This window comes from Phalacrocorax carbo, chromosome Z (assembly GCF_963921805.1).
Source record: "Phalacrocorax carbo chromosome Z, bPhaCar2.1, whole genome shotgun sequence".
Classification (NCBI taxonomy): domain Eukaryota; kingdom Metazoa; phylum Chordata; class Aves; order Suliformes; family Phalacrocoracidae; genus Phalacrocorax; species Phalacrocorax carbo.
Genome location: NC_087548.1, coordinates 25,506,797 through 25,532,019, shown reverse-complemented (window position 1 = coordinate 25,532,019; position 25,223 = coordinate 25,506,797). Strand labels below are relative to the sequence as shown.

The window sequence follows — 25,223 nt, the reverse complement described above, 5'->3', positions numbered from 1 at the left end:
AGATGTACAAACGGACAGCTGTACAAAGTCAGAGTTTCAAAAATGATGCTGTTAGAGGACCGCAGTTTCAGTTTTGTTCAGTTAAAGAAATTGATCTGCCTCCGAGCACAAGGCAACTTCCAGTTCTCAGTGCTGGGATTCAGATGTCCCTCTCTGACCACTGCAGTAAAAATAACTCCACCAAATCCTCCTGCTTCTTCTCCACCATGCATTTAGAATGAGGGAAATCTGCAGATTGAATACTTGTTTGAAGTGAGACTTCTCAAAGGCAAAAAAGGAATGTAGTATTTTTAGCATCTGGGGAATTTCTGCCTTAAAGAAAGTGCAAGGCCTGAAGATGTTTTGGTGTAATAATAAGCTTAGGTGTAGTTGAATTGCAGGGTAGAGTTCAGCAAGAAAGGAGTAAGATCTACCAGCCAAAATAACCTAGTAGGTTCAAAGAATATTTCACTGTTGCAAAGAAGTGCAGGTGAAATACGTTGAGCCTGCATGTTATACAAAGGACAAATAGGTTTTATGAACCAGAGTGCCACTTTGACATAAATACTTTAAAAGTAAAATATACCTATTTAAAATGCATTTAACTGTTCCTGCAGAGGCAAAGAAACTATAAAAAGAAATGAAGCCTCTATTAGCCAAGTCTGGTAGAGAAATACCATAATGTTGATAACATGGCAGAAACAGAAATAACAGGTATCAAATAAGGGTTTTGGGAAAAGCAGAAAAAGCTCTTTGTGAGGAGAAAGATATAAGATATATTGCGTAGAAGCAATCTGGTATTATGAATAGCTCTTGAAACATGGAGAAATGTATTCCCCAAATGAGAACTGTAAAACAGGGGCAAAGGGTAAATCTTACTATATTCCATATATTTTTTCTGTTAGTAGTTTGTTTCAAGACTGAACCCCATCAGGTCAGTTGAGCAATGTAGCAGCTCTTGACAGAAACACATACATAGTCCAGATAGGCGGCAAGAGAATTTATACTTTAAATCCAGGCAGAGCATTCTTTATTGTGACCTAAGGCAATGATACATCCCATGGTACAGAGCAGCAAGAGAAAATGGACACACTCTAAATTCAGTCAGCACACAGAGGACAGGAAAATGAACTATGGAGTCTAACATGGCCAGGCTGTTGCCCCATAAGTGTCCTGTTCTTCATGTTTAGACAAGATTCTTCAAAGACACTTCTTCTGCACCTATTAGTGCCTCTTTCAGACAGAATCTCACATAGAGCTGACTTTAGATTTGGTAGGTGTAGAGTTAGGGCTGCTGTTCTTAATAAATATGATAATGGAAGTACATATCACACAGGTGTTTATTCAAAACAAGGCAAAAGCTGTCTCTTCATCCCATTACAGGAGAAAATGAGATATTTGATGTCAGATTGCTCAGAGTTCAAAGAACAGCATGGTCATTTCCAAGTCAGAACATAAATTGTAAGAAGAAAGAAAATAAAAAAGAATACACACTTATTTATTTCTTGCAAAAGAACCATAACTGTTTAAACAAATTTAGAGCAACTGAGGATGAGGTGGGTAAAAAAAAAAAAAAAAAGCTAATATTTATATCAGAGAACACACCAGCCTGGCCACAATTTACAAAATATTATGACAAATGTGGGCAAACTCAGCAGAACAATCTAAGTCTAACCTAAGTTATATAAGAAGGATGCTTGATGTTGCAAACTGTTCTCCATTTAATCATGGAAAATTTGCAAAAACTCGTAACCCAACTTAGATCACAACATGGCATTAAGTGTAATAACAAACTGCTTGCAGCAGCTGATAGCTAAAGCTTGTTTGGCTGCTCTTCAGTTCAAGCTGCTGCCTATTTATAGTAACATTTGTTAAACTTTTTGAAAGCTGTGGGTCTCAGAATAGCACATCATGAAACCTACATTTTATGACCACTACATTTTGTTCCAAGCATACATAAAAGCAAGGAAAACTTTGCTTAAGTACTCTGGGAGAGGAGAAGATGATCCTCTGAATTAAGGAGGGAATAATTATATACAGAGAATATATATGAAGATATATTAGGGAAATAAATATTTTCATTCATGCGTCTAAAACCAATGAAAATTAAATAAAATTGATCAATTAGCATATTATATAGGCAGGACCAGGCTGCTTATCTCCTAGCTTTATTTTTTTGTTAGTTATTTCAGTAAATAGTCAATTGCATTTTGCAAATGCATAATACTAAAATTATTCTTTCTCCTTGTTTTGTTTTGCAGAGTAAAACTGTTTCAAGGTCATTGCTTCAGGCCCTGTCAGACAACGATACCACCAGCCTGTATGTTGTAGAGCATGAGTCAAAGGCTCCTCTGAAGCTAGACCTCCTTACAGATGGTGGAAAAGAGAGCAAGTGTGACATTTGCCAGTCAGAAGAACCTAGCAATAACACAGACATAAGCCTAAGGCATGAAGAAATCACTGAAAAAGCAGTTACAAATACAGAAGAAGGAGTAATTTCCATTACAGTACCACTCTTGAGTGACTACACCAGCATGGAGTTCAGCCAGAAAGCCCTCATGAGTCTGACAGTGAAGCTGCCTGCAAGAGCAGCTGCTGGTCCTCATCTGGAAATGGAACTAAGCAATAAGCCAGCACAAACTGGGCATAAGGTTTTGTTTGCTCCCCAAGACTATCTCAAACAAAGCCAGGTAGTATTTTTACCATCTGGACCAACTTTGATGGGACAAGCCAATTCAAAATGAAGCATCTTCATAATTTCCCATACCATAAAATTAAGTTCCAAAACCTCTGGTGCTTGAATGGAGCCATTAGGACCATATAGGACAGTGAACTTGTGACAGTAGTTAGTCTCTTCCTTGGTGAAATAGATTGATTATATAATTAGATTGGCTATTTCACCACAGTAATTGTGTGGAAAGTCCTACTGTCTTCACACAGGCAAAACTTTCAAAGAATGGTACGAAAAAACTTCCAGTACAGTACCTCTTGCTAGGTGTTTAGTCCCAGGGCACTCAGGAAGCCATTTCAAGGCTTCCACTCAAAGCACAATGTTGTTCTAGTCATCACGATAGTTCTCTAATTACTGTGACCAGTTTAAGACCTGATTTTCAGAACTGGTAAGTTCTTCAGTAAAAACTCCAGCAAAAGTGTCTACCACTCCAAAGAAGCTCTCCAGTTGGTCAAAACTGAACAAAAAAAAAAAAAAAAAAAAAGAGTGAAAAGCCTTGAATTGATGAATGGAAAATATGCTTATCCATCTACATGAAGCACTATTTAAGTGCTCAGCTTCTTAGATCTTTACACCTTTACGTCTTAGATGAACAGAGCTCTGTAAACGAAGACGACAGTAAGTATTATTAGTACTGGAGTTTTTACTTGCATTAAATTAAGGCTATTTATTCTTACATTTATCTGCACAGACAGAGGAAACTATTCCTGTTTTGAGATGTAGTTCCAGAAATTATTTCACACTGCTTGCAATGACAGTATCTGTTGAACAGACTTCAAGAGCTGAATAGGTAGTTCAGTTAGTCAACCCTCCAAAGCTTGCATAGAGGATGAGTCATTGGAACATTGGGGATAAAAGGCTCTTCCATAATATGCTCTCTATGTGACCCTGCAATGCCTCTCCATGGCACAAGGAGTCTGAACTGGTTTTCCAGCTTACAATAGCTTCTCATGCACGAACTCTGTAGGCATTAATGGTTTGCAGTCATTGTAGAAGACCCAGTTTATTGTTGCTGTCTCTAGCTTATGGAACATTTCATTAAAATTATTTTGTGAGGAAAGAAATTGATCAACTGTATCATAAGCACCAGAAGCTCCTTAGAAGGACATCTTTTAAAATTCTCTCATTAAAAGTGAAGGGTGATTCATATTCACACAAATACTTCCATGCATATTAGGCAGTATGAGTTACAGAATAGCCATGTTTACAAAAAGCTAAAAGGAAATGCATATCCCCCACTTGACTGATTTAATGAGGCCCCATAACAAAACCTGTTTTATTCACTTCTCTTATTTACATTCACTTTTTATTTATATCTCTCTATGTCTGCTAGGACTGGCAGGAACCAACCTGTATTTCACTGTGGGGTTTGCATTGTTTTTTCTTATCGCCTAACATGCATTGTTTTGCCACAAAGAAGAGATGTGTCCATTACCACTCAACCTTGCCACCTCTGTTCATTAAAGGAATGGGGAACAAGGGCACTCCTCAGGCCACCTCAAAGGTTTTAGCAGTTGTTCAAATCTCTTTCTTCCTTTTTTTAAGGTCAGGTAACTTTTTGCTTGATTTGTCTTTAGGAGATCACAAATGATCCTGCTATTAGCTGAGCTGTTGCTACTTGCAATATCTAGTAAAGGGGCTGTAATGAAAAACTGTTACTGACAATAAAGTCCTCAAATGATACACAACCATTATCAAGTAGTCATGTGAACACAGCATAATCTGTCCATTTCCCAAATATAAGAAATATCCATACTCCCTACCTATAATATTTCTTTCATTTCTGGTCAGAGCGATTTATTTTCCTAGTGCAGTTGGTACCTTCAATAACTTATCCCTGTAAATATTGAATTCATTTTTTCTTACTCGGCACCTACCAAACCAGTACATATTATTATGTTATGTATAAAATATAAAGTAAATAAGTAGAATCAAACCAATGGCTCATGAGCAGTTTCAGTATATGAAGCAGCCTTCACTCAAAAGGCTGTTTGGGCTTTTGACCCAGTAAGTATTGCCTCCATGATATTAGCCATTGCCTGACATATTGCTAAAGAAAATCCATTTATCAGCCAGGAAAATTTCCCTAGAAGTACATGTGGACCTATTTGCCACAAATAGAAAGGATGGATGAATTCCACTTTCACTTAAAAATCTCACAGTATATGTAATTCTTAATTGATCTCATTAGAGCAATACCACACTCAATATTTGTATAATGGCTGTAAACTGTACATTTGGGAAAATGACAGATACATGAAAAATCCTGGTATAGACATCAGATATAAATGAAGAACTCATCCCATCGTGATGCATCCTTTGAGAGCAAAGAAAGAACCTTTTACATGGAGAGAAATAGAACAGCTAAACAGGCTTGCTAAACAGTTTCATCCAGGTGAAAAGGAGGCTTTGGTGGAATAATGTACCTACTCAGGGCCACAGGACTAGGAGACACATAATGCTCAGCTCTTCAGATTAGGGGCAACTAGATTTTTGTAGGGTTTTTTTTGTTGTTGGTTCTTTTATGAGGATTTTTAGTTCAGTTGGAAGGGACCCACAGTGACCCTGTAGTCCACCTGCCTGACCTCTTCAGGCAGTTTTAAAAACTGTGTGCATATACAGATCTATAATTACTGCAGAAGTCTACCTCTACTAATAAATGTGTAAGATACTTAATTTCATATGCTATAGTACTGTTGGAGTAGTTTCGGTAGTATTCTTAGCTTCAGTATTCTTAGTTCGATATTAAGAGTGAAATAGCAAATATGAAGGTTCAGGATCATAAAAGCCAAGGCATTTTTTAATATAATTTTTTCTTTTCTTTTCACAGTCAACATAGCTCTAGATGACCACTGTTAGCATTAGTGAGAATTTAGGCATTGTAAAAGCTTAGATATTTAACTATAGGCCTGGGGCCACATAAGCATAAGGATTGATAGCACGAGGTATTATACTGCTGGATTAGAGCATTTTAGCATTTTATATTTACAGAGAAAGGAATGTAATATTCAGTCTCTAATATGGCCTCAAAAAACATGCATAAAGCAAAGTTATAGTACATACCTATTTTTTCAGGTATCCAGAGTAGATGTTTTTTCTTGCATACATTAGTGTAGTATGGATATGGAGTTTTGGGGTTGTTTTTTTGGTTTGGTGGGTTTTTTTACACTTAAGGTCACACTACCGTGCAGTAGCTAGGCAGCACTGAAGATTATCACAGTGTTTCAGAGACAAGATATACAACTACTCAGCCTTGAACGGGAGATTGCAGCAGAGACAATATTCCAGTTTTTTTTTTTCACTCTGTATTAACCACCAACTAGAATAATAATGACTGTAGGATATCTACCAATCCCCTAAAAACATAAGCCTTTGGGGTACTTTGGCAACCTTAAAAGCCACCTTTATGGCACAATGGCATCTGCACTTGAGCAGAGACCTCCTGAAAGCAGAGAGCACAGGGGCATCCTGTCAATCTTAGTCAACCCCAGTTACTGCTACAAAAATTATAAAATAATGGAGCACTTCATTAAAGCCCTCTACTTACAGAAGATACTTGTCTCAGAGCTCTTGACCCTGTGTCATAGGGTCTTGGTTGGCCTTTTCCTCTTCCTCTTGATGGCACTGTGTGTTTACTGCCTGAATGATGTTAACTGTGTCCTGCTATTTTGTTGATGGGATCTGTATGAACACAGGTAATAAAACTTGGGAGAGTTTATATCAGTCACTTCTGAGCATTGTTTACAGAAGACTGCTGCTAAGAAAAATCACTCCATGCCAATGGGGAGGAATAATCTTATCCTTTAATGTATTTTATTTCTACAGCAGAAACACCAGTTTGACTAATAAAACTGAAAACAACTTGCCATGCTAGAAACGGTCATTGACATTGACCATCCTCAGAGACCCCTTCAGTGCTTCACAGAATCATAGAATCATTTAGGTTGGAAAAGACCTCTAGGATCATCAAGTCCAACCATGAACCTATCACTGCCAAGTCCACCACTAAACCATGTCCCTAAGCACCACGTCTACACATCTTTTAAATACCTCCAGGGATGGTGACTCTACCCCTTTCCTGGGCAGCCTGGTCCAATGTTTGACAACCCTTTCAGTAAAGAAGTTTTTCCTAATATCCAACCTAAACCTCCCCTGGTGCAACTTGAGGCCATTTCCTCTTGTCCTATCTCTCGTTACTTGGAAGAAGAGACCAACCCCCACCTCACTACCACCTCCTTTCAGGTAGTTGTAGAGAGCAATAAGGTCTCCCCTCAGACTCCTCTTCTCCAGGCTAAACAACTCCACCTCCCTCAGCCGCTCCTCATAGGACTTGCTCTCTAACTTCCTTGCACAAAACCTTCCCTGGGCCAGAGCAGAAACTTTGCAGAAACAAACCAACCAAGGAAGTAATCTGGATATGTTAAAGCTGTACACGCAGGCAGGACAAAAGAAAATGCTGAGGAATGACAGGCACAGCAACAGCCAGTACTCCCAGGAACTTGTGATCAAACAGTGAAACAGGTTTGGGTCCTTACTGGAAACATTGGAGTCTAGGCAGGCTGCAGAGTAGTAGGCATGCTACTTTACCTGAAAAAATGTAGGCTGCAGCTGTTTTTTCATAGATTACTGGTATGGAAATGGATAGCAGAATCATAAAGCTCCTATGGATATTCTCTGACCTTTCCCAAACAGTAACTGACTGTTGAACTTTGCTGGTAGCAGTTCAAGCCAACCTTGACCTTCCTTGTGAGTTGCAATTAAATAACCATTCTGGCATTCATCTCAAGTCTATGGTTACTGAGTATCACCAGAATTAGAATCTGTAAGTCTCAGTAATTCCCTTTTGCTATGAAACCTGTGGCTGTGTGTTCAGTATCTGGATGGCTTTGGTGGGTTACATCTATCTTGAAATGAACGTGGCCACTGTGACTTCTGTGTGTTATAGTCAAGTGCTACATACTCACTTCTGGAAAGGAGGGTCCCTGTGCTTCTGCAATTTTCAGTTATCAGAGCTGTGTCAAACCAGATGTAATTGCCAATGCCCATGCAACATACATAGACGAGCTATTTATCCAGGCACAGACTGTATTGTAGCTTCTCAACACCGCATGGGTCAGTACCTCATACCTAGAAAAGCAATAGCACACAGTGACATTGAAGTTCTAATTTGTTTGCTCTGGTTACGCTGGGTCATACAAATGTCCTTCCAAGGCTATAGGGCATCTGTGGGAAAGTTAAGATAAAATTTACCCAGAATACACTGGCTCAATGAAAATTAACATTGCTAGTAAAGATCCCACTAGAAAAAAAATCCACTACTAACATAAGAGATTTTATGGATGCTGAGAAAAGCCCTGACTCCAAAAACAGTTAAAATGCAATCCAGTGGTACCTGATTCTATTCACCCTATTTCAATGTTCATTCAACCTTGGTCAGAAGACCCTCAGGATTTTGCAAAACATAAATAAGAAAAACAAAGCTATGCAAATTTCACCAAAATAGCAAAATTCACCATATATAGGCCATATCTCCACTGGAATGATTGAGGAGTCTGGAATTCCAAAAAGGGTTGTGTGTCTACTCATAAACCCATTATACAATTGCTTTGATGCAATTTACTGTAAGACTATTCCTTCAAGCATCAGGGTTTCTCTTCTCTGTTTCCATATTTATGTATTTGAAGTTGCAGGGTTGCAGTGAACTTTAAATCATGTGTCCATCAAATATTTTATTGGCAAATAGTCAACCTACTTTGTTGTAATACTCTAAGTTACTTCAGTTTCTGCTCTCCAGATCTGATGAAAAGGTATGCTGATCCCAGCACATGGAGAAGCAACACTGTGGAACTAGTTACAAGCACAACAGAACACTGCTTTTTCAGCTTTAAGGACAGTCGTGTTTTGTTTCTGTTTTGGGTTCTTTTAATACTTGTTGATTATTGAAGAGCTTCAAGGAGCAAAAGGGAAGGTTTGGATACAGAAACGATGTTGACTGACAGAGCTCCAAGCACTAGGAACCAAAGAGAAGATAACACTGTTTATTTTTCCTTATATCTCTACACTTGCATAGTCTGTCATTCCAGCAGTCCCAGTATGGCTTGGACCTGGAACTAGCCGTGCTGCCCAGGAGGCCCAGTATTGCATACTGGCACCACAGTACTCTGCCTAATGCCATGTCAGCAGAATCCAACCTTACAGTTCCCATCTCTTTCCTGTGCTGGCAAAACTCCCATTGCAGTCATAGACTGAGTAGGGACTAGAGAGTTCAGATTGACCTAATTTTCTCTTGGTTTAGCTTTAAAAAAGCACCTTCCTGCTCCCAACCATTTTAAATTACCTTTCCCCCCGGCCCAAAAGCAAAAGTTCAAACAAATACATTTCATGAGCTAATTAGCTTCATGTAATGAAATGCAAATCTCCAACATACATCAGCCTCAGTCCCTTAGTGTTGGTCCAAGGCACCAGGTGACGAACTGGGCACGTCCTCAAAGTCAGAATGAAACTATTTCAGATACGACTAAAATGCCCCTGTAACGCATACATGGAGTATTCTCCTATTAATGTATAAATAGATGCATCAAATTCCAGTGCATTTTAGCAGATTACTAGTGCATTAGGGTACTAAAAATAGTGGTGCTTTGCAGCAGGTTTGTAACAAAGCCTGTAGCACACTATATGTCTAACTATTTCAAATATCTGAAACATTCCTGGGTTAGCTCAAGAGGGGGTGCTCTAGCACTGAATTTTATACTGCAAGGCAGCATAGTGTAACTTCTTCTAGAAGATGCTCTTCCTACACCAGCTATCCTACTTGTACTTTTCGAAATTCCAGGACAGATTCTGGCTTGAACATTTCTATTCTCCACTGTAATTCCCTCAACAAGCCTTAAGGGGCTTGAACATTTCTTGGACATTTCTCTCTCAGGACATACAATCAGCCTATGTTTGCAGCAATGAAGGGCAACATTTTCAAAACAAGGTATTGATACAGCAAATCCCAGACTACAATTTTCAAAGTCTTGGTAAGTGATACACATAACAAGATTTAAAAAGGAAGGTTTCTGTCTATTGATTCAAAGCATTGTGCTGGAAAGGGTATATTGTCAACAGTAGTGCAATGATCAAAAGCAAGAACACCATGAGCTTTCTGGAAAGCTGGTGTTAAAGGTCATCAAATCACAGTGGTAAAGCCAAGTTTGTGCATAAGCCCCAAATCAGCATCCTGCCTAAGTACCCATCTAACAGCAGGGCCTCACTGCAAACCACTTTCATTCCTCTGTCTCACACTGCAACCAACCCTCTTCTACACATGCAGTCCTCTTCAACCAGTAGGGCCATTAATTGTTCATGATTTGTACATCTGGTCTTCCACTCCAACTCGAAGTTACCTCGGTTTATAGCTCATAGTACACTAGTTCACATGTTCATAACACAAAAGGGAATGGGGAGACTGAACCATACAGAGTTCTCACCACCAGTCCCCAAACCCAACACCCCTCCTTCACCCAAATGTTGTCACAGCTTCCAATTAGCTAAGCACCAAGCAGCAGCAACAATTTACATGGCATAAACTATCATATTATCACAGCCAGAGATGTTCAGTCACTGATGTTAGGTGTTTTACATCTCACACGTTTGCCTGTGTCAGAAGATGAATCGAGTGGAACCAGAAGGCTTGGACAGTTACTCACCCCTTTGTGCTCTTCTAAACTTGGGGGAGATGGGACAGGAATGATGCTTGACTGCTTCCCTAAAGCTCTTGAGAACTGTGATCTGGAAGGCTGATATAGCCTCTAAAATAGTAATTTTTGCCTTTATGCTCTTTATAGATCTCTATTCAACCCTCTCTATAAAGAGCAAAGATATCTTACAGGCAGAGGATGACAGAGAAGCCATGAAACATGATCACTTCAAAAGGGACATACTGCTCTTTCCAATTGCAGTTATGAGCTACTATTGGAATAGTTACATATCTGACAGAAGAAAAGAAAGTTCTTAAGAAGTAGGATTTCCACATTTTATTATTATCTACTGAATTACTACAGTCCTTACAACTATAAATTACCCCAGGTAAAAATGATCAAAGGGAATCTGATTTATTAGAATGAAGTAACTTACGCAGTACTTGGGTATCACCTTTCATCTAGCCATAAAAGCACAGTAAATGCCCATTTCTAATGCACTCAGTGCAGTGCAATGACCCAGGTCTGACACTTTCTTCCATCAAAGATTCTGAAGTATACTTCAAACTAATAAATTCAGCATTGCCATACTTTGATTGAACAAAGCGCTAGTATTGGCAAGTCCTGTTATAAGAGTGAAGAAGAGAGTATTTCAGTGACTTACTACCTGTCCCACATTTTCTGTGAAACAGCATTATAAAGCAGTCTTCAGCTCTCCCAGGCTCATACCATAAACATACAGATGTACCCTTCCATTCTTTTTGGAGATAAAGCAACAGAACAAACATACCACAGCTTGAAGGATCTTTAACGATCAAAGGATCTCCTTGCTGGTACAAATGAAACTTGGAGAGATCAAGTAACACCTTACAATTAACATCATACTCAGTTGACATCTTTTGTAGAGGCCGCCCCCACCTTCTCTGCATCCCAATAAATTCTTTTAATAATCTATCTACCCAAAATCTCCTCTGGCTAGAGGATAATTTAACCGGGCACAGCAAAACAAACCGAAGAGCACTACATGGTTGTTCCTGGTTGATATATACCATTTCATAATATCTATTTATTCTGTATTATGGTTCATTCAGAAATACTGGTTATTTTGCTTGAGACTGATCTGTAACATAGGTTAGTATGATTCACAGCACAGTTCAGACAAGTCTAGTTAGTCCTTACTAGATACCTAGTCTTGATGAGAACAGGCAGGATGACTGGGATGTGTAAGAGTTGAGTACTTGTGAGGAAAATGCCAAGCTAGTAGAAAGACAAATATTTAACAGCTCAGGATTATTAAATGAGTCTTCGTAAAATAAGAACAGTATCCCCTTAAAATTGAACAAAGCAGAGGAGCGATTGTGGAAAATGTTACCTCACCACAGTAAGACACAAACCCAATGAAAGCAGATGATTATGTATTTGTTTAATGTTCTCATTTCATATGGACCAACACACTTGCTTTGAACTTCTAAATCCAGTAGTCTGAATCAACCCTTTAGAAGTTTTCTTCAGGCTCTATATTTAAAAAGAAATTTAAGATTTGTAGAGAGAAAAAGAAAAACAGCAGCACAGTCTTTCCCAGCTCTGACACTGAAGCAGCACACTTAACAAAAGACTAGTACTAACACTCGTGTCTGCTTGTTTTGAGAAAACAAACCATGTACACAAAAAAAAGCGCTTGAGTTTAAAAGACTGTAGCTTTTTTAGTCAATTTTCAATCACCTCCTCAAAAAGATTTTTAGTAATTACTTCAGGAAATTAGGTAGCATATAATAGAAATAGATTGATATATGATTTTGAACCATTGCCAAGACATCTCAGTATATTTCTCAGACCTGTTTTTCCCTGCTTTCACATTCAGAGGAGCAGCATGGTGAAACGCAGTTATTCAGACCACAGACGTGTTAACTAAGTCACCTGATCAGTAGGAGTTAAACCAGCCACAAGCCTCATTACAGTTGTGATTGCCCTCAAAAATCACAAGATCCTACTAAGCAAGTTAAGGTCTGCTGAGAGGCACATCTTAATTTTTGCTCTTTATTTAGATTCCTCCACATTATACAAACTAATAGAGAAGCTTAAGCACTGAAAAGAGTTAATATGAAAATATCCATGACAATAGATATGTACTTTTTATGTCAGAAGCTCTGCATGAACTCCTGATCCTACTTTAAAAAAGAAAAGAAAAAAGAAAAAATACCTTTGACATACACTTCTATATAGCCACATTTATTAACTTACTGTTTAAACGTGACAAGCTCTCCCTGGTGGAACTATGGTAGTTTTCTCTGGAGAAGAAAATTGCCTGCTCAGCCAGGGGATTCAGAAGCCTTTTCTGCAACTAAACAGTGATGATAATCCATTTAATTACTTAAGCCCTCACCACCTTTCCTGTAGTATTCTTGTCAGTATCAGTCCAACAGACTTGACTCTCGGGGAGGAAGGCGGGGGCAAAGGGAGAGAGAATTGCTTCACAGGTATTTACTCTATCTCATCCAAATTTAGTGGAAGTGAGTTTATGACACCATTAAAACTTTGTGACATTGTTTATTTACAAAAATATCAACAACATAACAGCATTTGACATTTCTTGTACCATTTCATAGTTGCTTCATTAATGCAAAAATATACTCTACCAACATGGAACAAGTTTGGTTAGATGTTTATTAAACTTAGAAGACCTATGTTTATTAACAGAAATATCAAACTTAAAAGAGAAGGTAAATAATATTTTTCCTGCTGTGGTACTGATGTTCCCCAGGTATATCTAAACCCAGACTGTGATAGGTGCTGTGTGTAAGAAATTGCCGTGTGTAAGAAATGCCCCTGTATCAGTGGGAAAGATACCAGAAAGGATCTACTGATAGACTGCATGAACCGTGCATGTCAAATTACTCTCCTGATGTTTCCAGAGCAGACCACTCATTCCTTTGATTAAATTATGAAAATTACGTATTTATGAAGTAGCAATTTCTAAGTGGCCCATGATTTGCTCATCAGTGCAGCAGTTCTTCGCACTAAGGAAGGTTTTATTGAGAAGAGCAACAGCTTCTTCTAAACAAGCGACTTAACTGGCACCCTCATTAATGACATCAGGGACTGAGCGAAAGGAAGATGAAATTATTCTTTTATCATTGCTGATAAGTCTTTCAGGTCAAAAAAAGACACATGTAAGCTTTTCAATGAGAGAAGAATAATTTCATTAACAAGATCAGTACAGAACATACTTTGTACACCAAAAATCTCCAGTCTTGTGTCAAATTTGGCACTAAATTAACAGAAAAAATGTAACAATTAAAGCTGAATTTTTCCAGTAAAAAATACATACACAGCAAAAAACTCATTGTGACAACTCAAGTTCATAGATAGCTTCTCTTCCGCGGTACTTCACTTAAGCAATACGGAGTCAAAGTGTTAGACCTCTGTCTCCTCAAACCAGGGAGGTCTGTAGCTGCTCCACATATCATCAGCCAAGTTTATTAAGCTGTTTTATATTGAAGAGAACACAGAAGAAACCTACAAACTAATGTGCTAAGATCCAGCAATAGGACTTAACTACAAATGAAGTATTCTTGGATTTGAAATAAAAATAAGCACTGCATGCAAAAGCATTTTTTAAAGTTTAAAATTAGACACAACTGAAAGTGTATTTCTCTTACACACACACACACCAAAAAAATCCCTTTTGTACAGTGCTTTTAGTTTTCAATATTACTTTAATTACACTTTCCAACATATAAAAATAAACCTAAGGTACAGGCTGAAAACTTTTCTCCCGTTTACATATTAGCACACAAAATTAAGTTTTAGATTCTTTTTAGGTAATAACACTTAACAATATCTACAAATTTCAACTGTCCACGCTCCAATCTCTGGTGACAAAACTACATCCCTCTGAACTAAGTGCCTACAGATTTATATTATTTTAGCCATTTGCAGATCTCAGCATTTGTGTCACCAAGTCCAATTCTCACTTTTAAAATTATGGTAACACCAAAGGCAATAATTGACTGCTATAAAACTGAAAGTACCACCAAGTGGCAGGTGGGATGTATAATATGCCCCAGTTTGCAAGTCACTGTTCAGAATGCCTATCTTTAAGATTATTTGTTTTACCATTATAATGTGATTTTTCACACTAACATTTACAAAATTCAAGATTGCTTCTGTCTGGTTTTTTTCCCCTCTAAGTGAATGGCTAGCAAAACTAAAATTCATGAACTCTAGCCTTATTTCATTATAAACAAGAACACAGCGATGCAGAGACGCTTCAGACCTAGAAAATACACACATCACTATGGCATTGCTGATTGCAACGGTCATACATGTGAATGAGAAAATAAGACAATAATAAGGACAGGTATGAAGTATACGAGAATTTGTATCCTCCAAAGCAGCCTTTACTTGTTACCTCTTCCTTAGACCAAAATAAAATCACAGAAATCCCTAAATCTAACTACTATTACAAAGTACCAGTACAAGCCAAGAGCAACACAGAGAAGCTACCTTGTAACAACCAGATTTGCAGAGTTTCAATGTAATTTCATGTATTGCCTTAGATGTAACTGGGCCACGGAACACTAGCAAACAATGCAAAGCCTGCTACAGGCTACAGAATATACCTTCTTTGCAGCAGAATAAACACACTCCAGTGACCATGGCTCATTTCAGAATCTACGCTGTGCCTAGGTTGCTGCTGTTAGCCAGCTAATGTAAAGACAGCGCAGATGTATCTGAGCTTGCCACAAAAAAAATCAGCAGGTGACTGATGGGTAGGCAGAACCCACATCTCACCAATTTCTCAGGTATTCTTCAGATGTTTCTAATTTCCAACTGAAGTGCTTTTCCCCCCTCTTCTAATTCTGAAATATGAAAAATAATTTTCTTTACGTACCACACCACTATCAGTGTTTTCAAACGGGCTTTCATCCTGCACACCCGTGAAAACCTATTGACTTCAATGAATGTACCTAAGTCACAGCCACCCCTATTTTGAGCTTGGAATCCTGTATCATCCACCTGCAATTGTCTTCTGCTACCTCCTTCTTTCAAAATCCAAAGAAAAATCCTATCTGTATCCAGGAACACTGTTGCCAAATAACCATGGTCACTAATGGAAGCTTGCGTGTATGTGCTTTATATGGTCTTAGCAATTATGAGTAACAACATTTTCAAATAAAAGCTGGCTCAAATGAAATTACATTTAGAACAATACAGCTATCATGAACTACACTGTTCTCAAAATCTCCACTCAATTTAATCTCATTTGTAAAGTGCAAAACCAAACAATCTGACACGGCAGCTCAGCACGCAAACTCATTAATGACGAAGGCAGGCAATGCACTTCCAGTGGAAGATGGACACGTTTAATGGATGATGCACATAGTCCTGCTGGAGCAAGCAGGACGTTCATTACTGTGCCACACTACTGGTTTAAAAATGGACTACCCTCTGCAGGGACAGGCATTTTGCAGAATAACAGTTCTCTAGTAGTGGCTTTTTAGGAAGAAGGGAACTGTAAAACACCTAATACAAATAGACAGAACTTAACTACCTCACAGATCTGCACTGTATTTACAAAGCAAAACCAGAAAATACAGCATTTGTAAGAAAATATGACTTGAGGTGGGGAGGAAATGCATGTGTTTGGTGGTAGTCGTTCTGGGGGGAGTTTTGCCTTTTTTTAAAAAAATATTGTTGTAAGGGAGCCATTAACTCACATACGATATAACAACATGCTGCATATGGACCTGTACACATGTGGTAAGTTAGCTAGTAAGGCTGCCATCCTTAACTATTTATTTCCAAAGGCCTGTTTCTTAGCTAGCTGTACATAAACTGTACATACTCTGTAACTGATATATAATAGAGCTATGCAACTTCAGGATAACAAAACTCAGGAAATCAAACTAGTATCAGCTGAAATAGGATACACTGCAAGAATTGTAATTCCTCCCAAAGGAGAAACTTATCTTTTCAAAGGTATTATAAATAATACTCGTGTATTTTCACCGGTATCCCCATTTCAAATCAAAGAAGCTGCGTGAGTATGACCAGATCAACTAAAAATACTCCTTTAGTAAGTATGTACTTCCCTCTAAAATAATTTTATTAGTGAAATGGTACCAAAGATAACAAGTATACAAACAATCTCTTTGCTCTATGGTACTTAGACATCATAAATAAGACAGCTGTTGTTGCAAAACACAATCCTTCACAGTCTTCCTCTAAGCATACAGATTTGTCATTCATTTATCAGAATAAGCTGTTCACCAGCATGTGGCTTAAACATCACAAAAATGACTGTCTATACTTTACATGGTAAAGCATTTTCTATAGTCTTAAATGTACAGAGTGGCAAGAACATGAAATCCTATCGAAAATGAAGACTGATTAAGCAGCTTCACAATCAAACTGGGTGTCATTACCTCAGGAATTGGGCAAAATTTTCATTCCCTGTAATATGCTTTTTTTTTTTAAGAATTAACTATGCAAAGGAAAAGAAAAACAAACTGAAAGCAAATAGCTAATATGATATGAAGGGGTTTTTTTTTTAACTGAAAGAAGTAACTCTTCCCATGAGGTAAGGCAAGTAAGTAATTTGATTGTATTAAGTCATATTAAAAATAATATACTTGATTTTAGGTATAAGTATTAAAGGTATGACTCTTAAGAAATCTCACATAACCAACTAAATAAATTAGCTCAGAGAACACAAACCACGTTTTACCTTGACAAAAGTATTTGCTTTGTCATTCTCTTCTTACATGCTTTCTCCCCCAGAAAATGAAAGAAGAATCTCTACCATGTAACTCCTGTGTAAATTAGAACCTTTTTCTCCAAATTTTTTATCCCCCATTCTTTGCACACAATTCCTTTTATATCACCCAACAGGTATCAGAGAAGATGATGGAGTGGTAACAATTAAGGCCATCCACACATAGATTAAACGTCTAAAGGGCTGTCTTGGATGCAGGTGATCAGAAAATGCTTTGTATTCAGCTACTACTTTTGTACAGTGGTGGTCCCCAAATTGCATCTTTGCTTTCATCTATAAATCTCTTCTAAAAATAAAATAAAAGTGAAACACAGCTTTAGTATTTTAACAAGTGAATCAAACAACCGTCCTGACAAATCACTTCCATTCTTGTCTACAGTATGGTGGTGGCAGAATAGCAGTAGAGATCATGTAAGATTTAGCTGAAAATGAGTAATAGCACATATATATTTCTAGAAAATACCACATTTTAAGAAGGCACTAAAGCTTCTGCTTGTGCTCCCATGTATTTTAAACAAGTAAGAAAAATTTATTTTCATAATGGCATCTGTACTACTTGTAGCTGAACAGACACACTGCAGTACGGCATAAAACAAAGCTATAAGTTCTGATAGTATCATACAGACGTGCTCACTTCTGGAAGGACAAAAGAAAACAACTAAACAAAACAACCGCAAAATAACCCACTAAACTAACCTATGATCTATAACATGGTAATGTTCTTTTTAGGAACAGAAAAGTAGCATGCATTGTTCCAATACTTTTAAAAAAATATTAATTTTAGGGCTATTAGTGAGAGATTCTTTTAAATAACAAACCTCAAGAATCTCAAGCAGTGAGCAAATGAAAAACATACTAGTCAGTGGGTATTTAACATAAGAATTGTAAAACTATGTTTATGCTTAAAAATCCTTTCCCTAGAGTTATCATTTACAACAAAAGAAAGTGTGTATATTTATGCACCATTTTCAAGCACATCAAACAGTACACATTGAAGTTTTTGTGGATTTTTTACCCACAAGGTAAAACAACACAAAATTCATCAACAAGCAGTATTTTAAACAATCTTGAATGCTTATTTTCAGCTTTTTTGGGGTAGTACAGGTTTACGTCTTTCAGTTTCTACTTATTTGTAACAGCTTATGGCAAATCGTAACATAAATCATTTTACAAATAAGTACAGCCATCATGGAAATGCATGGATTTTCAGAGATAAACAGTTCTGATGGCGTCAGCCTTTTCATGATATTACTGGTCCGTGCTCTCTTGCTTTACAGCAAGAACACAACAAAAGCTATCACAAGAATTGGAAGAGCTACTAGTACTATCAACACGTTCAGGTTGATTGCTTTGACATTTTCTTCCTCATTCTAGGAAACAAAAAGCTTTGGATTTCATTCCTTAGTTGAATCAGAGGTCCTTTCTTTGCTTTAAACATCTTCCATTTTAATTCACAGGTTTTCTTCATTTGGTTGACAGTTCCCATTCTGTTGCAGTTTGACTTCATCTGTCCTTTGTGTATCTCTGTTGTCTACTTCCTTGTCAGTTTCTGAATTCTGATCCTCTTTAGTGTGATCTTTGTCCTACCAAAGATAAAATTACTTTACAAAAAAAATCATATTCTTAGATTTATAGGATATGACTTCCAACCAACTCTTGGTACTTTTACTATCTCAATTTTACATGCCTATTGTCTTTGCAATTTTTAGAATAAGAGGTTTTTTTAAAAAAATCTTTTAAATTGACCGAAGTTAGGCATTCATAACAACCCATCATCCAAGAAATCATTGTCATAAAGTTATCTGTCTTTGTCACCAATATCCAGAAAAAACAGAACAAGCAGTACCATGGAACCTATGAGAAACAGCTCCAGGAATTAAGATTTCATCATATTTTCTAAATAAGATAGGATTACATTTCTTCTTTCATAATTTTTGTCAGGTATCGGATGCATTTTGAGAGTTCTTGGGTAAGATAATTACTGAAGCGTGTAAATAGAGTCACCTAAACCAGCTGTTTTATGACCGTTGAATAATTTTGAGTACAACAAACTACTCTTTAAAGGCATGCTGCTTTTCAAAGTCTAAGGTTAAACAATATGAAAATGTTCCTTTTCTTAATCACACCACCTTTTATTTTTCAGGGGAAAATCCCATACCACTCTTCCCCAACTCCTCAACTTTACTCCTGCAGAGTCCAATACGCAGACAAGAACCAAAGTAACCAAGGACAGGCTGAACTGCAGAGTGAAAGTTTATTTTAAAAGTAATCTTTTCAACTTGACGGCTAAGCTGTCCCTGAATGCTGCTCCTTCGTTAAACAGACTGCTTCCTGCCTGCTCATACAGGCAGGCAGCCAAGTCCTAACACATAGTACAGAACAGGAGAGAGAAACTAAAACAAAGTGTTTGTGTAACCTATTCACACAAGCTCCTATAGATCCAGTAAAGTTCAAACATGGAGATTTATCAAACTGGCCCACTAACACCAACTGTACGTCTCTAACCGGCAAAACCTAAACCCATATGGTAATCATTTGGTAAGGAAAACAGGAGAAAAAAAAGGGAGAAGGAAAAGAAAGAAAAAGAAGGGAAGGAATATCAATAACAGCTCCACTAGCACCACTTCACTGTGCATATCACTTGGTCACAGAGCTTACCTTCCAAGTAGTGGTGCTTTTGTCAGATTTCTCCTTTCCGTCTTTTTCTTTACTACTTTTTTTCTTGGAGGTGGAGTGTTCTCTTTCTCTTCTTTCATTATTTGTATCTCTCTCTCTTTTTTTTTCTTTCTTGTTTCTGTTTAAGAAAATTTTTACTCAAATCAGAATTTGATCCAACAGCAATAACCTTCAAACCATTTAACTGCAAACTAAACTCTCATCTGTGGGTTTAAAAAAAAAAAACAAAAAACAAACCCAAAACATAACAAAAACCCCTTCATAAAGACAAGGGGACTTTTTGACCAACAAGAGTTAAGGAATGCATGTGTTCAGTATGCATGATATCTGCAAAGAGAAAACCTGCTCATTAACTTCTATGTTTATATCAAACTGACCTTCTTGGAGAAGGAGATCGTGAAGACTTTCTTTTCATTGCTTTTGATGTTTTAGGAGACTTGGAGGGACTTCTACTCTTCCTTTTACGCCTTTCCCTACAAGACCAAGAAATTCAAGATCATGAAAGAATAAAAATAATAAACTCAGGAACTGGATAAAACCAGAAAGCTCTTAACATGATCTGACACAACTAAGTAAATATCCCTGAATTTAACATTATAGATCACCAACAATATATAAACTACGCAAAGCAAAAAAACCTTTCATATATTTCAGTTTGGTGGGAAAGAGGAGGCTGAAAGTGGGGAAAAAAAAGGTTGTGCCCTTTCAGATTTTAGTTTTTTGTTTATCCTCATGTGCTTGTACTTGTACCTGATAACAATGGAAACACACTGAATTCACTTAACCTGTATTAAAGCAAGCGCTTCTTCAGTTGGGAAAGAATCCAATGGAACGAAGAGCCACATTAAGACAAAAGGCATAACCTGAGCAATGCGAACTTCAAAACTTAACATTGCAACCTGAAGATCACTGTAATTTCAGTTCAGCCTGACTGAAGTTTAATTCCTAAATACCTGAGCTGGAATTCCTATTGGTTTAGAAGCAAATAGTGCAAAAAGAAGCTCAACCAGTTGTCAAAATCAAAATAAACGAATTAACATCTGTTCTTTTCCTAGCAGTCCTTGCTCAGGAAACAGAATGTTATCATTGTGTAACACACTGAAGAGGCTTGTAGCATTTTACAAAACAGCCGTTTCACATAGATACATGGAATTTGCTGAAGTAGCTATTACGGAGTCTCATCTTTAATAGAACAAAATATTAAGTAACTGGTAAACATACTGAGGCACATGTTAAAATAAAGCAAAAACTGAGTGAGTAAAGCTCCATTCAACATAAATGCAGAATGTAACTGTCAAAGTAAGGTGATTTTTTCCTATCACCTCTTCACAAAGCAGGAAAAGCAGACAGGAAGAACCATCCAAGAAAAACAGCGAAGTTAGAAACTAGTTGAGAGAGCACTTCAAGATATCACAGAATCACAGAATGGCAGGGTTTGGAAGGGACCTCTGGAGATCATCTTGTCCAACCCCCCTCCTTGAGCAGGCACACCTAGAGCAGGGGGCACAGGAATGCGTCCAGGCAGGTTTTGAATGTCTCCAGGGAAGGAGACTCCACAGCCTCCCCGGGCAGCCTGTGCCACTGCTCTGTCACCCTCACAGGAAAGAGGCTTTTTCCTCATATACAGGTGGAACTTCCTGTGTTCCAATTTGTCCCATTGCCCCTTGTCCTGTCATTGGGCACCACTGAAGAGTCAGGCACCGCTGAGGAGTCCTCTCAACACCCACCTTTTAGATATTTATAAGCATTGATACGATCCCCGCTCAGTCTTCTCCAGGCTGAAAAACCCAAGTCCCTCAGCCTTTCCTCATAAGAGAGATTCTCCAGAAAAAGCTACACTTTACGACATACCAGCTTTTGCAGTTCACACCATTAGGTGTGAATGTTTATATCTTCAATATTTAGAAAGGCCAAGAAATCAACAGTTATTAGATAAATTACAAAAAGATATAAGATATGCATAGTATCACTATCTGGATTGATACTCTGACAATACCATCTACCATGGCATCCTGAGGCTGCACAGCACAAAATTTCTTAACTATCTTGTTCAGCAAACCCTTAAGTTTGACTTGATCTTTGGTAAACAGAAATGTAAAGTGGTCTCAGAATCATGGAGAAAATAACACAGTCACTTATCAGCATGTTAACATGCATCTCATTTTGAACATCGTCACATTTATCATTACCTTTTTTTCAAATGAGGATACTGGAAATTGATATATCACTCAGAGTGCTCCCACTTGGGTTACACAGAGTATATCCCCACTTTATTTCACTTTCCAGTGGACGTATCTGTGAGTAACCAACTGCCTTAGTAACTATGTTCAAACCAGGAACTTTATTCATTAAATCTAATTTTCAGTTTCTGCTTTTCCTATTTCAAGTTGAGGAGCTACAACTGTCTCTGACACAGTATTTGTTCCGACCTCTATTTGTCTATACAAAGACTCTTTTTTATTGCTCTTAAGCAACACAGATACAGCAAAACTGAAGAAAAAACAAGTATGAACACTTTGCTAGTGATCCTATGTTTCTCAGTCATACACAGAACTAGTATTCCATACCTATCTCTTCTGAGTAGCCTGTAGATGTCTGTTGGAAAAGAAGCCAGATCCTCCTTTTCCTCTGGTCTCTTGCTTCAGCTAGGAATCACAAATAGCCATCTGATTTCTAACACTTGCATGCTGTCTGTCAATAAGGAAAGCTTGCTGCCACCCAGTTCTTAGAAGGTCCTATACGTTCTCTTCCACCTTCACCTCTTCTCCAAAAAGATTACTATTTCTCCAATGTTTTACACTCAGGTAAAGGATCATCAGTCACAACTCAGTCCTGCACGGTAAATCAGGAATCTGAAATGCCAGTTTGCTGGATAATCTCATCCAGAAAGGTTTGTAGCCATTTCAACTAGGCAATGTCAACCACCAAATTAAACAAACAGACATCCCTAAATGCAAGCTAACTGGGACTCTGTAGCCCAACCTATTCACAATTACTTTTCAGAGAATAACAGAATTACTGAGGTTAGAAGAGCCCTCTGGAGACCACCTTGTCCAACCTCTCCCTCCCCCACCTTAAAAAAGGGTCAACTAGAGCAGGTGACTTAGGGGCACATCCAGTAAGATTTTTCATATCTCCACAGATGGAGACTCCACTATCTCTCAGGGTAATTGGTTGCAGTCTGCCCAGAAAAAAACACAATTTAAACATTAGAAAAAACCCCTTTATTTCCCATATGTGAATAAGTGTGAATACTGCCTCTTAGCCTATCACTGGCCCCCACTGAGAAGTCTGGCTCTGTTTTCTTCATACTCTCCCATCAGGTATTCATACACATAGGTAAGACACCCCTTCCACCCTTACACAACAGGTACGGGGCTCTGGAACTTGAGTGTCAGGCAAATAAGGATGTAGGTGAAGGTCCATCGTGGAGGTTGCCTAAGGAGAGTCGGTCAGCCCCCACATTATGACTGCCTCTGCTGAGAAGAAAAGGAGGGTAATTGTTGTAGGCGATTCCCTTCTGAGGGGGACAGAGGGCCCAACATGCCAACCAGACCCATCCCACAGGGACGTCTGCTGCCTCCGTGGGGCTCAGGTCAGAGATGTTACTCGGAAGCTCCCTAGTCTGGTACTGCTCTCTGATTACTACCTGCTATTTGTTGTGCAGATGGGAAGTGATGAGGCTGTGAAGACAAGCCCAAGAGTGATTAGAAGGGACTTCAGGGCACTGGGGAAACTGGTCAAAGGATCGGGAGCCAGCTTAAAGAGGCCAAAGTATTTTGCCCATAAACATCCAAAAGAAGACAGACATTTCATATAACACAAATACAATGTTCAGAAACCATTATACCCTCTTCTGCCTTGTTTGAACCATGAAATCCTGAATTTTGAGGACTGTGGGAATTTTGCTTTTTCCCAGTAAAATGGTTATAATACATAAAACTTTCTCCAATTCATCCAGCATTTTATTCTCTAAAGGTGAAACAGAAGAGGAATCACCTCAAGTGTATGTATACAAATGCACACAGTCTAGATAACAAACAGGAGGAACTGGAGCTCTGTGCCCACTCAGAAGGGTATGACATCATAGGAGTAACTGAAACACGGTGGGACAACTCAAACGACTGGGGGATTGCAATGGATGGTTACAGGCTCTTTCGTAGGGACAGGCAGGGTAGAAGAGATGGAGGAGTTGTGCTCTACATTAAGAAACACCTTGAATGTATCAAAGTCAACTATGGTGATTGCGACTGCTCTATCGAATGCCTCTGGGTTAAAGTCAAAGGGGTCATCTCCAAGCAGGACCTCACAGCGGGCATCTGCTATTGACCTCCTAACCATGATGACGAAGCTGATGAAGCGATATTTGGGGCACTAAAGCAAGCTTCTGGCCAACAGAACCTGGTCCTGATGGGTGACTTCAACTACCCAGACATCTGCTGGAAGAACAATACGGCAGCTCGCATGTCATCCACCAAGTTCCTGGAATGTATCGAGGACTGTTTCCCGATACAAATGTTAGATGTGCCAACCAGGAATGAGGCGCTGCTGGACTTGCTATTCACAAACCGAGAAAACCTGCTTTGTAATACCTCAGTTAGTGATAGCCTTGGCTGCAGTGATCACAATATTGTGGAGTTCGGGATCCTGCTGAGTGTGCTGAAGGTCAGCTCTAAGACAAGGGCTCTGGATTTTAGAAGAGCAAACTTCAATTCACTCAGGGCTCAGCTGTGAGGGATTCAATGGGAAGCTTCCGTGCAAGACACATGAGCTGGTGAGTGCTGGGAATTCTTCAAGAACTCTCTATTGGAAACATAAAGCAAATTTATCCCCTACAAAGGAAAGGGAAGTAAGCAGAGCAAGAGGCCCCCCTGGATCAACCATGACCTCCCGGGTCTACCCAATCCAAAAGGGAAGCATAACAGTGATGGAGAAGTGGAGGATTACCTGTCGAGAGCTACCAGGGCATTGCCAGAGTGTGCAGAGATGCAGTCAGAAAAGCAAAAGCCCAGCTCAAATTAAAACTGGCTGTAGATGTCAAAAATAACGAGAAAGGTTTCTTCAGACATGTCAACCATAAGCAGAAAAAGAAGGAAAACATAGGCCCACTCATAAATGGAAAAGGAGAATCAATCACCAATGATGCTGAACAGGCAGAGGTCCTCAACACCTTCCTCACCTCTGTCTTTACCAGAACTGTTGGGTCCCCCCACCAGGCTTTGGGAACAAAATTGCCAATTGATCCAAACACCGACCCACCATCAGTGAAGGAAGAGTTAGTACATGAATTACTACAGGAGCTTGACCCCCACAAATCAATGGGCCCTGACGCCATCCACCCGAGGGTGTTGAGAGAGCTGGCTGACATCATCTCAAG

General features: G+C 38.6%; 2 protein-coding genes across 4 annotated transcripts in view; one reads left to right on the top strand and one right to left on the bottom strand.

Moving 5' to 3' along the window:
* LOC135310588 (interleukin-31 receptor subunit alpha-like) overlaps positions 1-3,143 on the top strand; it is a 30,656-nt gene extending 27,513 nt beyond the window's left edge. The window contains exon 16 of the mRNA XM_064438711.1: positions 2,241-3,143. Within this exon, the coding sequence (XP_064294781.1) occupies positions 2,241-2,723 (483 nt within the window). The 3' untranslated portion in view covers positions 2,724-3,143. The remainder of the gene's footprint in view (positions 1-2,240) is intronic.
* A 9,776-nt stretch (positions 3,144-12,919) lies between these two features.
* Positions 12,920-25,223, bottom strand: part of SREK1 (splicing regulatory glutamic acid and lysine rich protein 1) — a 42,215-nt gene continuing 29,911 nt past the window's right edge. For all 3 annotated transcript variants that reach the window (XM_064438319.1, XM_064438320.1, XM_064438322.1), the window contains 3 exons: positions 20,224-20,319; positions 19,829-19,964; positions 12,920-18,753 (listed from right to left, as the gene is read on the bottom strand). In XM_064438319.1, the coding sequence (XP_064294389.1) occupies positions 18,622-18,753; positions 19,829-19,964; positions 20,224-20,319 (364 nt within the window). In that variant the 3' untranslated portion in view covers positions 12,920-18,621. The remainder of the gene's footprint in view (positions 18,754-19,828; positions 19,965-20,223; positions 20,320-25,223) is intronic.